At 46.7% G+C, this 14,663-nt stretch overlaps 9 protein-coding genes across 9 annotated transcripts; 1 reads left to right on the top strand and 8 right to left on the bottom strand.

Moving 5' to 3' along the window:
* Positions 1 to 25: 25 nt before the first annotated feature.
* Positions 26 to 1,411, bottom strand: ERG13 (hydroxymethylglutaryl-CoA synthase; the record flags this gene model as incomplete). The annotated part of the gene is made up of 1 exon (XM_037285437.1): positions 26 to 1,411. The coding sequence occupies one exon, from the start codon at positions 1,409 to 1,411 to the stop codon at positions 26 to 28; it is 1,386 nt and encodes a 461-aa protein (XP_037141333.1).
* Positions 1,412 to 2,206: 795 nt separating this feature from the next.
* Positions 2,207 to 4,162, top strand: UFO1 (SCF ubiquitin ligase complex subunit UFO1; the record flags this gene model as incomplete). The annotated part of the gene is made up of 1 exon (XM_037285436.1): positions 2,207 to 4,162. The coding sequence occupies one exon, from the start codon at positions 2,207 to 2,209 to the stop codon at positions 4,160 to 4,162; it is 1,956 nt and encodes a 651-aa protein (XP_037141332.1).
* Positions 4,163 to 4,250: 88 nt separating this feature from the next.
* On the bottom strand, positions 4,251 to 5,186 carry HG536_0H00310 (cytochrome b5 reductase family protein; the record flags this gene model as incomplete). The annotated part of the gene is made up of 1 exon (XM_037285435.1): positions 4,251 to 5,186. One exon carries the CDS (start codon positions 5,184 to 5,186, stop codon positions 4,251 to 4,253), a length of 936 nt encoding a protein of 311 aa, XP_037141331.1.
* A 153-nt stretch (positions 5,187 to 5,339) lies between these two features.
* Positions 5,340 to 6,935, bottom strand: ALO1 (D-arabinono-1,4-lactone oxidase; the record flags this gene model as incomplete). The annotated part of the gene is made up of 1 exon (XM_037285434.1): positions 5,340 to 6,935. One exon carries the CDS (start codon positions 6,933 to 6,935, stop codon positions 5,340 to 5,342), a length of 1,596 nt encoding a protein of 531 aa, XP_037141330.1.
* Positions 6,936 to 6,939: 4 nt separating this feature from the next.
* On the bottom strand, positions 6,940 to 7,422 carry HG536_0H00290 (uncharacterized protein; the record flags this gene model as incomplete). The annotated part of the gene is made up of 1 exon (XM_037285433.1): positions 6,940 to 7,422. The coding sequence occupies one exon, from the start codon at positions 7,420 to 7,422 to the stop codon at positions 6,940 to 6,942; it is 483 nt and encodes a 160-aa protein (XP_037141329.1).
* Positions 7,423 to 7,680: 258 nt separating this feature from the next.
* On the bottom strand, positions 7,681 to 8,412 carry TUB3 (alpha-tubulin TUB3; the record flags this gene model as incomplete). The annotated part of the gene is made up of 1 exon (XM_037285432.1): positions 7,681 to 8,412. The coding sequence occupies one exon, from the start codon at positions 8,410 to 8,412 to the stop codon at positions 7,681 to 7,683; it is 732 nt and encodes a 243-aa protein (XP_037141328.1).
* Positions 8,413 to 9,689: 1,277 nt separating this feature from the next.
* Positions 9,690 to 11,435, bottom strand: PHO84 (phosphate transporter PHO84; the record flags this gene model as incomplete). Its single annotated transcript, XM_037285431.1, has 1 exon — positions 9,690 to 11,435. One exon carries the CDS (start codon positions 11,433 to 11,435, stop codon positions 9,690 to 9,692), a length of 1,746 nt encoding a protein of 581 aa, XP_037141327.1.
* Positions 11,436 to 12,069: 634 nt separating this feature from the next.
* Positions 12,070 to 13,398, bottom strand: ERG9 (bifunctional farnesyl-diphosphate farnesyltransferase/squalene synthase; the record flags this gene model as incomplete). Its single annotated transcript, XM_037285430.1, has 1 exon — positions 12,070 to 13,398. One exon carries the CDS (start codon positions 13,396 to 13,398, stop codon positions 12,070 to 12,072), a length of 1,329 nt encoding a protein of 442 aa, XP_037141326.1.
* A 625-nt stretch (positions 13,399 to 14,023) lies between these two features.
* Positions 14,024 to 14,644, bottom strand: PTH1 (aminoacyl-tRNA hydrolase; the record flags this gene model as incomplete). The annotated part of the gene is made up of 1 exon (XM_037285429.1): positions 14,024 to 14,644. The coding sequence occupies one exon, from the start codon at positions 14,642 to 14,644 to the stop codon at positions 14,024 to 14,026; it is 621 nt and encodes a 206-aa protein (XP_037141325.1).
* Between the last annotated feature and the right edge of the window lie 19 nt (positions 14,645 to 14,663).

Raw genomic sequence — 14,663 nt, 5'->3', positions numbered from 1 at the left:
TGAAGAAGCCGCCACGGATCTAGAGCTAGTTCTTGATTGAGTAGGTTCTTCTGAATCTGTCATCGATCTTCTCTAAGTAGTAAGTACCAGATTGTAGCAACTCGATAGATCCCTGTGGCAGGAAGTCTTTCTTCAAATGAGCTTCTTCTCTTAGATGGATGGCCTTCTCGTAGTCCTCGGGCGACTCAGTCTTTCTGGAATCTAGTTTGTTTTGCAAGTCCAAGACGTCAGTGATCTTGGTCAAATCGCCGACGACTTTGCAGGAGAAGAGGGAGGCGGCCAAACCGGAACCGTAGGAAAACAGACCGATACGCTTGCCCTGCAGGTTGTCAGATCCGACAAAGAATAGTAGAGATGCAAGGGCCGCGTACAGGGAGCCCGTGTACATGTTGCCGGTGTTGGTGGGAACAATGAGGGATGGGGCGACCCGCTCCTTTTGCAACTCTTTGGAGACACCCATGAACGTTTTCTCGATGTTTTTGTCAGCGATAGACTTTTCGTAGTCGACGCTCGCCAATTGCGAGTCCACTTGTGGATACAGGGAGTTGTCGGCTCTGAAATCGTTGTATAGCAATCTGCCGTATGATTTGTTGACCAGCTTGCAGGTTGGAACGTGGAAGACGTTGTAGTCGAAGAACTTGGCCACGTTGACCGCTTCTGGACCGGCCGGTTCCCGAGCTAGACCCTTGGCGATGGCTTTGCGCGAGTAGTTCTTGTACACTTGGTCGAGTGCCTTAACGTAACATGCCAAGGAGAAGTGGCCGTCGACGTATGGATACTCGCTGTTGAAGTCAGGCTTGTAGAAGTCGTACGCGTTCTCCATGTACGAGCCTCTGACTGGGTCGAACACGAGTGGAGCATCAGGACCGATCCATAGTGCCACGGTGCCCGCACCACCGGTAGGTCTGGCAGCACCTTTGTCGTAGATGGCAATGTCACCGCAGACAACGATAGCGTCGCGACCATCCCAGGCGCTAGACTCGATCCAGTTTAGAGAACTGAAAAGCGCATTAGTGCCGCCATAACACGCGTTCAAAGTATCCACACCCTCCAAGTCGTTGTTACCCTCGAACAATTGCATCAACACGGACTTGATAGACTTCGACTTGTCGATTAGAGTTTCAGTACCGACCTCCAGTCTACCAATAGAGCGTGGATCGATGTCGTAGTTCTTCAAAAGCCTCGAACACACGGTCAGACACATCGAAGCAATGTCCTCTCTGTCGTTCACAAACCCCATGTTTGTCTGTCCCAAGCCAATGGTGTACTTTCCAGGCGAGACGCCATCGTACGCCTCCAAGTCGGCCTGATTAACACACTGAGATGGAATGTAGACCTCGATACCTTTGATACCAATGTTTTGAGGTCTTGCTGGATGATAAAGAGTCTTTTGTTTCTTGGTTTCAGTCATTATCAGTTGTTCCGATGAGCTTCTGAAGGCCAGATGAGATAATATCCTGGTTGCAATTCTGCTTCACCCAGTATATATATATATCTTGATATATATCCTTTACTCGATAATGGTCTGCTTTTTTCGCCGATCGATCGTGTACTAACTGTATATTCTCAAAGACTAGCTGCAGCTACCGCTGCTGGTGCTGTCTGCTAGTAGTGTCGCAGCCTGTGCGCAGTTCGTTTCGTGTCCTTCGCTGAAAAAAATCGATAAAATAGTGGTATTTAGCCGTTTAAGCCTTTTGAGACGAAGGTCCCTAAACGAGCTGCGTCTATCGGTGGTAACCCTGCCCGTCGCATGTTGAAGCAGAGCCAATGGCTCCGCTTGAAAGAGCTTCGGTTCTCAGATTAAGCTCACGTCGATATTTCCGTGCGATAAGTTGTTTTAGTTAGTGGCGAATGCGGGCATCCGAGAGGGCTACGTAGCGGCCGCGTTCGGTCTTAAGACTGTTTATGGAAGTATCCAGGAACTTGATTCCGTTTAGCGATGGATATGAGACGTTGAAATGCGATAGAAGCGTTGTTTTTTTTGATAAAAGCTGGGTATCTCTTGTCGGTCGGGCAGATCCATTATAGCTGGTCGTCCTGGCATTAGGACCCTCTGTGGTGTAGTGGTTGGAGGCGCGTTTCCGCGTTCGAATCTTGGAGGAGATTTTTTTTAAATACACCTACTGGCTATGTAAAGGCGAAGAACTATTCTACTAGTAGGGGAAAGAGCTGAAAAGTCATCTACTACCCTCCGGAAGCCTTCAGGATGGTGTATCTAGAGCGCCAGCACACTGGCGAGGGCAGTGAACAAGATTTTAGCGGGAGGCAGTCTGAGAACAGACTTTGCTTGGTCGCCCTTCCACCTGAGGTGCTCATCAACATCTTCAGCCATGTTGATGAAAAAGACCTGTACGTTCTGCAACAGGTGTGCTCGTACTTCTCCTGCCTGATTAACGATGAAGAGCTGTGGAAGAATCTGTTTGTTTCGAAGATTCATACTTCCTTCTTCCCTTCCTTTGCTCAGAGCCACAAGTATAGTGTAGAATACATGGAACGGGTACGGGGACTGAAGCAATGGAAGCATAATAGAGCCATCAAGACGAAGTATGTTTTGTCTCCGTCACCAAGGTTCCAAGCGCAGATTGAAAAGCTTATATTCGACTATCCTCGCTGTGCCTGCTACAACGATGGCATCATCACTTTGGTGCAGCTTCACTCTAGGAGAAAGAAGGACAGGCTAATCTATATACCATGCACTACTCCTCAGGGGTGTTCGACGATGAGTTTCAATATCAACGCTGCAGTGTTTGGACGATTTGACGGCAGAGTTTTTGGCAAGCTGCTCAGCAACAAGTCCTATCTAACGCCTGTGACAGAATTTGACGCAAGACATTCGTCGTGTGTCACAGCAATCACTACATCTGTATCACAGGATTCCCTCGAAGATTGGTGCGTTAGCGGATCGGAGAGTGGCGATTTGATATGGTGGTGCGAAACGCACATGGTCAATTCATTGAAGATCTCCAGCAAAGTGATATTGCAAGTGGCACTGTACAAGAATTGGACCGTTGCATTGGATATCGAAAAAGTGTATGTCATTAGGGACATGAAGGACATCTATAAGATAACGCTACCGAAAGTGAAAAACTCCGATGGCATGGATATGACGATACAGGTACAGTTTCAAAAGGTCGACTTCGGTTCAATGTCTCTGGTAATAGCCGATACTCGACACATTTTTGTGATATCACTTAATCCTGAGGGCGATTTTGGCCGATGGCGCTCGATGTTCGTGAGTGAGGGTATCAGTAATCTCGAAATCGATGCAGGAACCTCTAGAAGAGAGCAAAATAAAAACTTGGCAGGCCAGGATGGTTGCTACGTTGCAATAATGACAGTGGAAAACTCCATCAAAATACTCAATATTAGAGCCCCTGGTAATAACCTTAAAGTGGAGAATGACCTGCGGTTCGATGAGCATATATTCACTTGTCAGATCAGTAATCTGGTCTTAGTATGCGCGTTAAGTGGTCAATTGCAGATTTTCGATGCAGCTGGGGCTACTCTGATAAAGACTGTGCAAAAGACAGACAAGTACCCTCAACTTTTGGCGATATCTCAAGGCAAGATGGTAATAGGAAGCGGTAACGTCATCCATTTCTTAGAGTATACTCCAGATGCGTCATATGGGAAAAAACGGCGAGGTTCTGGCCTGCGTGGCCACAGCAACAAATGGGAGCGTAGGGTTGACGCAGAGCTGGCTCTTTATGATGAAGAGGAATCCTTACGAAGGAAAAAAGCGGTTGAACATGAAAGGTTACTGGAAACTTACGGCGGCGACCTCAGTGACGATGAACTGCAGCTAAGGATAGCTCTTATGGAGTCTGAAACATCTAATGAGCCGGGTCCGGGTTCGACGCGAGAGAATGATGAGGACGCTGACCTGAAAAGGGCGATTGAGGAATCTCAGAGGATGCATCAAAATCAGCGATTTCTCGAGACCTTCGCGGATGAGGAGGATGATGAATTTTTAGAAGCGTTGGAACGGTCGAGCACTGAACAGCGGCAAGTTCAGGGCCGAAGTTTATCTCGTCGAACGCCGCGGATCATGGACGGAGGTAGAAATGACACTGGTAGTAACGAAACCTATCAACCGCACGTTCCCGATGACGATGAAGCCCTTCAACTGGCACTGGCCTTGTCTCTGAGTGAAATGCGCTGAATATGGAAAGTACTGATGATGAGCCTGTACTAAATAAATCAGTAGGTAATTAATCGTCATAACTAACTATGTACAATGATAGTTTTCCTCAGAAGACGAAAACTTGGTCATCCCCTTTACAGTCCTGGCCAGAGAATTTCCAGCCTAGATTAACTGCATACTGAGTTACAGCCTTGTTCATTCCCTCCGGACCACAGATTAGCAGACGGTGATCTTCAGCAGGTCCTGGCAAGCAAGCACGCATCATCTCTTCAGTGACCTGGCCAATAGGACCTTCCCACTTATCGTTTGGCTTTCTCACGGTATAGTGAACCTCGAAATTTGGATACTTTTCTGCCATTTCATCTAGTTCATCCTTCAAGAGAATATCGTTCGGAGTCTCATTGGCATAGATAAGTGATATCTTGGTTAGGTCTTCCGGAACAGTTATAACCTCATTCAACACCTGAAGGATAGGAGTAATGCCGGAACCACCAGCAACGATTCCAATAACTTTAGTGGTATTGGCCTCGTAATTGAAAGTGCCAACGGGACCTCTAAATTCAACGGTTTGGCCCTGCCTCAGGCCCGCGAAATACTTGGAAACCTTACCATCGGCATAAGATTTAACCAAAAGATCAAAGTAACCTTGGGCAAACCTTGGCGAAATGGGCGTATAGAATCTAATCTCATCAGCTCCATCAATAGGTATCTTGACAGCCAGATGACGTCCAGGGGGAAGATCTAAGGTCTCAAATGAAGTCTTCAATTTGAAGCGGTAAATAGCAGTATTCTTCGACACGACTGTTTGGTCTTCCAATTCCAAAGCAGACCACTTATCAGGCGTTATGGAGACCCTACGCTTATGTGCTCCGTACGCTCTATGCAGTAGGAAAGCCAACGCCAATGGAATCACAAGCAGAAGCCTTTTTTCACCGGATTGGTAAGTCGTCACAGCTATTCCTAGCAAAAGTAGACCGGAGGGAATGAAGATACCATGTAATGGATTGTCCAAAATGTTTGGCTCCTCTTTTTGAACAGACATTGCCAAAGATTCTCTAGCAACTCCCGGTTTGGTTACGCTTGCAATCAGAGTTGCAGGTCATCGTCGATCATTAAATTTTAAATTACGTTTCTATACGCGAACTGACAAATAACGCTTAACACCAGTCTTATGAACTATAAACAGGACGTAATATCAATCTAACTCTTCTGCTTCAACAATACCATTACGCAGACTCCATTCTCTGTTGGAAACGAACACATTTTCAGGATCTTGTTCCCTTCTGACCTTCCGGAAGGCCCTCAAGTCGTCGCCGTAGCACTCTTGGAATCTCTTGGCCATTCCTCTCATCTCGTGGTCGGCATAGTCAGACTCCTTCTTCTCTGGATGAGGCACGAGGGAGGTAGAGCCTAAAAAGTTCTTGGCCCAATGGGGCTTACCTCCAGCAGCTGCCATAGTTTCTTCGAATATGGTGTACCATTTGCGGATGGGAGTGTTGGATCTGAATGGTCTGTACATGGTGGCGTTGATGTATAGAGTCAATTGGCTGTTGGTCACGTCGGCGAGCGGCTCGTATTCTCTGCGAGGAGTATTGTCCAAGTACGGACGCAAGACGTTACCGTACACTGGACCGGGGCTCACCGAGGTTCTGTCCTTGGTGTCTAGAACCTGAGGTGGCAGCGTTGTGTTTGAGCAGCGAATTTCCACAGGAACATGCACGTAGTAGTCCTTGTTCTGAGCAGCCTGTCCAACGAAATGGTCTAAAGAACGCAGCACTTCCAAACCATTCTCCAAAGGACATGCCCATTCGTCGACAAATTGAGAGAACAGGCAGTCCATGTTTAGACTGTCAATGGAGTTTGCCACTTCAATGTCACCGCCGCCAAGTTGAACATCACCATATTGCATGCGGAACACGAACCTTTCAACCACTGGCGTTAGTGGTGGATAAACTTTCACCGTAAACCAAAGCAGCGACTCGTAGAAGAGTCTGCCCATCGAGGTGCCCCACCAAGAACGTCTTGGAGCCGTGAGCGGATCCTCAGTCTTAACACCTCTCCAGAGGATGCATTTACGAGAGTAGGGATACCACCAAACCCTGATGAACTCAGACGACGTCCATAGCGAGTTCCATCTGGAGAGAACAGTGTCAAAATCTATAACCTCCTGCGTAGATTTGATATGGAACGCGGGAACAACACGTATGGTAGCACGGACAATGATACCGATCTTTCCGAGCGAAAGCATCGCCGCCCTAAAGATCTCTGGCTCGTTTTCCGCGTCGAGGAAGACAACCTCGCCCTTACCGTTCACAATTGTCAGATTAACGTACTGAGAAGACACTAATCCATGGTAAGGCGACGAACCGTGCGTACCGGTAGAAATGATACCGGCAACGCTCTGCTCAGAGATAGATCCGAGATTTTGGATAGCATAACCCCGAGCTCCGACCAACTCGCTTAACTGGTAGACTCTCATACCAGCGTCAACAGTAACATCGGCATAGTGATCTTCTGGAAACTCTTTGAATTCGTGAACCTGATTAAGTTTGTCCAAGTTCACAAGCCACTCTTTGGTCATGCACATATCGCTTGGCGAGTGACCGGACCCTATAGTAACTACCGTTTTCTTCTGCCTCCTTGCCTCATTGACAATCTCAACAACCTCTTGCACAGAGGTTGGTTGGAAGTACAACTGAGCTCTAGACGAGTAAATACCAGCCCAATTCCTAAACGCAAAGTTCCTCCTCGGTGGTACGCTGAGCGACTTCGGAAAACTCATCGTCTCCATACTCTTATTCAAGCCTCCTATCTGGCACGCAGTTCTGGACCAAACACACCAAAACCTTCAATGGATGGAATTGCACTTCTGGTTGTAAATCAACTTCACCAAATTTTTTCATTTTTGTTATATCCCTATGCCACCCTCTTATTTTATCGCTGAAAAAGCACCTAAGAAAGATGCCGATGAAGTCAAGCTGTCGATTACTTAGCAATATGCTAATCGCTGATTTATGCTGTGAGGTCAAGGTTTTGGCTGTCTTGACCCGTAGAGCCTGTAAGGTGCCCGCTGTCGTAACTTTACAGCCATTCCTCGTCGTTGCTAAAGAGTAGACGTATGCAATGAAGTCAGTACTACGACGCAGACTTTGTGCGGCATCCTCACAAGGCATCTCAAGGTAATGGAGCAATGCTTCTTCAAGCCCGCTTATTCTCGCCTCGATAATACAGAAAGAAAGAAAAAAAAAGAATATAACGGTGAAGTAGTGTTTTGTCATCTACATTGTGTTCAAGAGCCTCCTGCAATCACAGTAGTGTCCTACGACAGTCCCGACGAACATGGGCTCAATCCGTCGGAAAGTTTCCAAATGAGTTGTCACGGTATATAAGTCGACAATCGACATTGCAAGAAATTAAGGGGTATATGATATAATCTAGGATAGCATCCTTGCATCGGGGCTTCAACGGCGCAGAAATGCTGCAGCTTCCGGAATTTCTCGACTATTGAGCGAGTTAAATGGCCTACAATGGACAGTTTAAAACTCTTCATCGGCATACGAATCAGCACCAACTTCGATGTAGTCCCTCTCCAAAGCTGCCAAGTCCTCTCTAGCTTCCGTAAACTCACCTTCTTCCATACCTTCACCGACATACCAATGTACAAACGCGCGCTTTGCATACATGAGATCAAACTTTCTGTCGATTCTCTTCCATGCGTCAGCGATCGCTGTTGTGTTGGATAGCATACAGACGGCTCTTTTCACCGAAGTTAATTGAGAAGTAGGTGTCGCAGTAGGTGGCTCATAGCAAATACCGATTTTGAAACCGGTTGGACACCAATCAACCATTTGAACGGTTTTCTTATTTTTGACCTGGGCCACCGCAGTTTGTACATCTCTTGTAACAACGTCACCTCTGTAAAGCAAACAGGTAGCCATATATTTTCCAGTTCTTGGATCACATTTGACCATTTGGTTGCCAGGTTCGAAACAAGCATTGGTTATCTCGGATACCGAGTTGGCTTCGTGATAAGCTTTGTTTTTGGATAAGATAGGAGCATATGATACCAGAGGGAAATGGATTCTTGGGTATGGGACCAAATTGGTTTGGAATTCGTTCAAATCCACGTTTAGCGACCCGTCAAATCTTAGTGAGGCGGTTACTGAAGACACCACCTGGGCAATGAGATTATTCAAATTTGCGAAGCTTGGCCTCGAAATGTCCAGATTTTTCTTACACATGTCATAGATCGCCTCATTATCAACCATAAAAGTACAATCCGCATGTTCCAAAGTAGTGTGGGTAGTTAGCACGGTGTTGTACGGTTCTACAACGGATGTAGAAACTTGTGGAGCTGGGTAAACAGCAAACTCCAATTTGGATTTCTTTCCGTAATCGATAGATAACTGTTCCAAGAGTAGGGAACCTAGACCGGAACCTGTACCACCCCCAAGTGAGTGAGTAAACAAGAAACCCTGTAGCCCATCACACTGATCGGAAATCTTTCTTATTCTATCGAGGATATCATCCAGCAGCTCTCTTCCTACAGTGTAATGACCACGAGCATAGTTATTCGCTGCATCTTCTTTACCATTAATCAATTGCTCAGGGTGGAACAGGTCTTTGTATGGTCCAGTACGCACCTCATCGATGACATTGGGTTCTAAATCCACGTAAACAGCACGTGGAACGTACTTACCAGAACCGGTTTCATAGAAAAACGTTGAAAATCCTTCTTCTCCCCCTTTTGGTTTCGTTAATCCTTCCTGTAAGTATCCATCTGGTCTAATGCCATGCTCCAGGGAGTATAACTCCCAGCAAGCATTACCGATTTGACAACCTGCTTGGCCGACTGATTAAAACATTTGTTAGTGATCAAACTTCTAAAGCTGTCAACCCTCAAGTCAACTTCTGTCCCATAAATGTAACGCTGCCTTTCGACAGATGAAACGCGTTAATCGCGAATTTCGCTTTCTTGATCTCACGACTCGAGGTAACTGGTGAAGCATTCAGATAACATACCATTGATACTAATGACCTCCCGCATTGTTTCCTACGCTTCGGATTCCTCACGCCTGTACTTGAGATCCCTTAGATCAGTCTTGAACTGGTTAACCACAAGCACTGTTGATGGTGTCTTGTTTGTTGTGTTTGTAACCTTCAAACTTCTCTTGTTTACGTTTTGCCACAAAAAGCTGATGAATCTAACTCCGGGTAACTTTCCTGTCTTCTCGGACAGGGAGACTTTTCGGACATCTGTTGTTGACAAGACCTTTAATATGGCCAAGATCAGGCTCTTGAGTTAAGATGAATAGATGATTAAAGTTCATATTATTAACAACCCAACTCACTAATGTACATAATTGATCGAATGTATGTGATTGCTTCCTGGGGCAATTTGCGGAAGTGAATGCCAAGCTCATTTGAGATTTTTATGTCAAAAAGCCAAAGCCAGAAGAGTAAAGGATAGAATACCTCTTTCACAATGATCAGATGGATGACTACTTTCAAATTACCAGAATTTTGAATTTTGAATCCATCAGGTTTAGACGTGTTCCAATTCGGTAGAGTCGGCGGAAGTCTGGTTGGAACCAGCAACAGCACCCCTGTAAGCAGAAGGATCAATTTCGTCGTGGTATTTCTCAGAAACCTCTTCCAAAGTCATTCTCTTGGTTTCTGGAATTAGGAACGAAAGGAAAAGACCGACAAGCATGAATAGAGCGAAAATTTCCATGACATGTGGCAACCAACAGTTCTGCTTCTTGCCATCTTTGGCACAGTTGTGGTTGATCAAAGTACCTAGAGCGGTTTGTGCAATGATAGCACCGACCTTACCGGATGCAGCAGAGATACCATGAGCGGTGGATCTGTATCTGGTTGGGAAACATTCACCTGGAACAACGAAAGTGGTAGTGTTTGGGCCGAAGTTTTGGAAGAATTGACACACGATGTACAACCCCAGCAAGCCTCCATCGCTAAGCTTGTGGTAAGCGAAACCAATGACACAGAACAACACGGTCAAAATGAAGAAACCGAACAGCTGAATTGGTTTTCTGCCGATGATATCCATCGTGAAGACGGAGACCCAGTAGCCCGGCAGGGAACCAGCACAAATCAAGATCAGGTTACCAACAGCAGTGTTGTAAAGTTTCTTGTAGATGTTCTCGCTACCGGCGTAACCGATGGTTTGTAAAATGACGGCGGTATTTAGACCCAAACCGTAGAAGGCAACATCCAGACAGAACCACGAACCAGCGGTACCCAACAAGATCTTACCGTATTTCCATTTGCCGAAATGTGTGCAGAAATCCTTGAAAGATGCCTTTGGTGGTTGAATGTCGACAGCTTCCACAGCGGTTGGAGCTCTTTCCAGACGCTGAATTTGGTCAGCCTCTGCGTCACCATATTCACCAGAAACAAACTTACCAATATCAGCGGTACCCTTGCTCAAGTCGGCGTTGATGTCCAGAGAGTAACGTGGTGATTCTGGGATGGTCAATCTGAAGTAAAGGGCAATGGCACCTGGAACAGCACCCAAACCGATCAAAATTCTCCACATCTGGTCACAGGCTTTCTGACAAGAAGGACCACACTGCTTCCCATTCTTCACATTAACCAACTCGCTCTTGTAAGCGGCAACCAGGATCAAAGCAATGATACCAGCGGCAAGTTGACCGAAAGCCTGGTTAGCAAAGACAGCACCCATGATGGCACCTCTCCACTTGGTGGTAGCAAATTCAGACGTGATAATAGAGGACAATGGGTAGTCACCACCAATACCAATACCCATAATGATACGGTAGAAAGTCAACACGGCGACAAAACTGACACCGGGAGAATGACCAGCCGTACACTGCAGGATGGTAGCAGAAATCATAATGATCAACTCGATACCATACACCTTCTTACGACCGATGATATCACCCATCAAACCAAAACCCAACTGACCGATAACAGTACCGACAGAGGTAGAAACCTTCAACAGAGTGTTGGTCGAGCTTGGCATATTTCCCTCCCAGAACACATACGTCAACATCGCGATACCCAAGTTGATCGCAAAGATATCGTAAGAGTCGGTCAAGAAACCAACACCTGCCACCAGAATGGCACGCACGTGGTACCAGCCAAAGCTGGCGTCATCGATCTTCTTCAGCGCCAGCCTTCTTCTCTCTAGAGGATCCTCGATGTGAGCGAAATCGTTGATAAAATTGTGGAATGCAGCGTTACCACCCTTGGTGATATTTTTCTCACGGACCTCGTGGTGAATCTCACCATCCTTCATCTCGCTCATCTTTGATTCTCGAATTCCCTTTGCTAGTGGTCTGCTATTTCAGAATAAGAAGTAATCCAGCAAATGGCTACCAAAGTGTCAAGATCCCCTGGCTTATATATGGAACTACGCCCAGAGTCCCAAGACTTTTTTTTTCCTATTCCCATCAGAACTGCATCAGGCTAATAGTGGTAAATTACACTTAATCACACGTTGATCGGCAAGATGGAAGAGCGCAATTACCACTCAAGAGACCACACGTCGCAAGACCTCTGCGCCGTCCTCTACGCAGACAACGTGCTTCCAGAATTACCAACCAGATATTACACAAAACTTTCTTCGTTTCTCTCGCGCAAGTCCGCTCATATTGACCCACGTTGTCAGTATCTAATAAATCATGGCTCTCGGCAGCTTGTCCAGATCACCGCACACGACGGCGCCGGACCCTTTTTGCACACAAAAGCCGGACCGGCGGCACGTGGGCAGATCAGAGATGAAAATTGGATTCACATGTGCACGTGATCTATTGTTAGCGAAGATGAAGGTGTCAGCGACCAGAAGCAGCGGGTTGTTGCCGATACCGGTAATGTTATAATGGATCTTGTTGATCCTGACGATCTGCATAGCTTTGAGGGGTTGTCTATACGTGGAGCAATTACTTATAGTAGAAAAAAAGTAGTGCGAGTCCCAGGGCACATACCGCGGAGTAGAACATGTTGAACTTCAATTGTTCTTCTCTTTCCGTGGCTAGCACTAGTTTATCACATTTAGATCTCTGTAGCGTCTTTAGGTAGGCGGCGGTCTCACGTGGTTTGACGCCTGGAGGTAGTTGGTTTTGGTACATTTCCTCGATGAACTGTTCGATCTTGGCGACCTGGATGTTGATCTTGAGGTAGTTGGGGTCTTCCACGGGAATGCGGCTCTTGATGTCGCGCAGGTAGTACTGGAAGATTTCGACGCATCCGCGCAGGGTTCTTGACTTTAGGATCAAGTAGCAGGTTGTTCCCTTTCTGATCTTGACATTGGTGTGGAGGACGTCTGGGTTGTTGCAGACGAGAGCCAGCGTCGCGATGGCCATCACCTGCGGGATCGCGCAGAACTGGAAGGCAGACTGCTCGTGAAGCGAACTTAGGTAGATCAAGACGTCGATCACGTGGCCGAGGGCGTTCAACACGAGTGCGTTGATGCATTGCACGCCCTTTTGCGTGTGCTGTGGCTTGCTGAAGTCGACCAGTTTGTCCGCGTACTGGCTCCAGATCTCCTTGGGCCAGAACGAGCGTCCGTCCTCCAGGTCCTCGGCGTAATCCCTGATAATGTTGGTCTTTTGCAAGAACAGACCCATGCTTTCGTAGAGTTGCTCGTTCTCGCTGTATAGGTCGCTTGTTCCGAAGTTGGCGTAAACAATCATTTGAGTCAGGCCGTCGCCCACCAGCCCGGCGACGTAGTGACAGTAGAGATCGTAGTCTTTGACGGTCTGTACGCCGTTCAGGTTGAACTGTTCATCCTGAATGTAGTCGGCCATACCGTTCCCCATCTTTTTGGTGATCTCCTTGATTATCCTCTGGTATGCGGGCTTCAGCTGGTGGTATTCATGCAGGATGCATGGGAACTCGACAAGCACGACACGGTCTTTTTCGTTGGGCCCATTGCCATCAAATGACCAATCCTTGGTGTCCAATTTGGAGTCGAATTCGCGCAACAGCTTGACCTTCACCGAGGGCTCGAGCGTCATATCATCTTCGACTGTGTCTAGAGCACGCAGGACTAGGTAGAATAACATCACGACATTGCGGAGTTCAGGATGCAACTCCATGATGACGGCAGCAAAGGAACGCGAAGTCCTTCCCAAAAGCTCATAGCATCTTCTCAGCTCTGGCGTAGCTTTCGTGTCATCTGCAGCATACAATGGCTGTCTGATAAACTTCAACGTCAGTGCAGCCTTCAATTCCACTGGGTGGGCCAGCAATTGAGTAACCTTGCCCATTCTCGAGATTTTCCAATGTTTGATCTGCCTCGATGATATCTGGTCGAGCTGTAGTGGACTGATGAAGAGATGTCAGACCTTTTGACAGGCACTTCAATATGAGAATCTCGACTGGCTTTGGTCGTATAACGATAGTCGTCTCGTACGAAAAGCTTGACTCAACTAGTTACTTCATCACTATCGATGGATGCGAGGCAGGACTGAGCTAATCGAGCTGCTTTGGATCGGGAGGATATTTGGAAATCGTAGCTATGGAGATCTTGCCAGAATAAATTCTGGGAATGATCTCACATTCTTCCAATCGGGCTGTGAAATGGGGTCACTTAATCATATGGCGGAAGGTTTTCCGATAATTTAGAGCGGTTGCTTAATTTAATTGTATTCGTAATTCGGTTCCTCTACTTAGACTTAATCTGTAGTTTTGAAACGTAGAGCAATATTTCTGGGTGATCTCGGTTCTCTCGAAAATGCAAAAAGAGTGGCTAAACATAAAGATTTTGACCTGAAGCTCAAGGGCTTCAAGCAAAGATTCATTCGAAACTATCTGATCTACATAGTTTATGGCGCTGAACGTCCCAATCCTTGAACTTACTCATCGTGACGGGATGCGACACTGCGCAAGCCGTCATATGTACCCTTTCAGTCGTTCGAGAGCCTTATTGAGACTCTCCGACGCTAGAACATCCAATTCTGCTGGAGTAAACTTCGTCAAGACGTATTCTGAGACTATCGCAGGATCCCTTTCGGTCGGCCTGCCAATTCCTACCGCCAATCTGTAAAAATTACCATTCCCGAGCTGATCATAGATACTCTTCAATCCATTGTGGCCTCGCAAGCTCGTGCCGGGCTTCCTGAGCTGCACCTTGCCAAGCGGGAGACTCAACTCATCGTGGGCAACAATGTGAACAGTCTTGTCCTGAGGCAGCTTTCTCCATAACGGCAGCACAGTTTTACCACTCAGATTAATAAAGTTGCCGTCCGCTCTTATTAGAATAAGACCTGAGCTAATGGGCAAATATTTTGCAGCCGCATTACTGCACGGTTTATATGTCCTTTCTCTCCCTGCAAGATGGTTTTTAAGCAAATCCAGCAGCACCAAACCAGCGTTATGTCTGGTATTCGAATACTTCGGCTCAGGATTCCCAATTCCTGTGATGCAAGTGGTCAAATACCTTCTACTGAGCTTATAACAGACGGCGAACGCTCTGAATGGCCTTGAAAGAGCTACAAAGCTCATCGCTTTCATCGTTCTGCGCTTCAGTTGA

Source organism: Torulaspora globosa, chromosome 8 (genome assembly GCF_014133895.1).
Source record: "Torulaspora globosa chromosome 8, complete sequence".
Classification (NCBI taxonomy): domain Eukaryota; kingdom Fungi; phylum Ascomycota; class Saccharomycetes; order Saccharomycetales; family Saccharomycetaceae; genus Torulaspora; species Torulaspora globosa.
The sequence above is the reverse complement of the archived record's forward strand: the minus strand, read 5'-3'. Positions and strand labels throughout refer to the sequence as shown.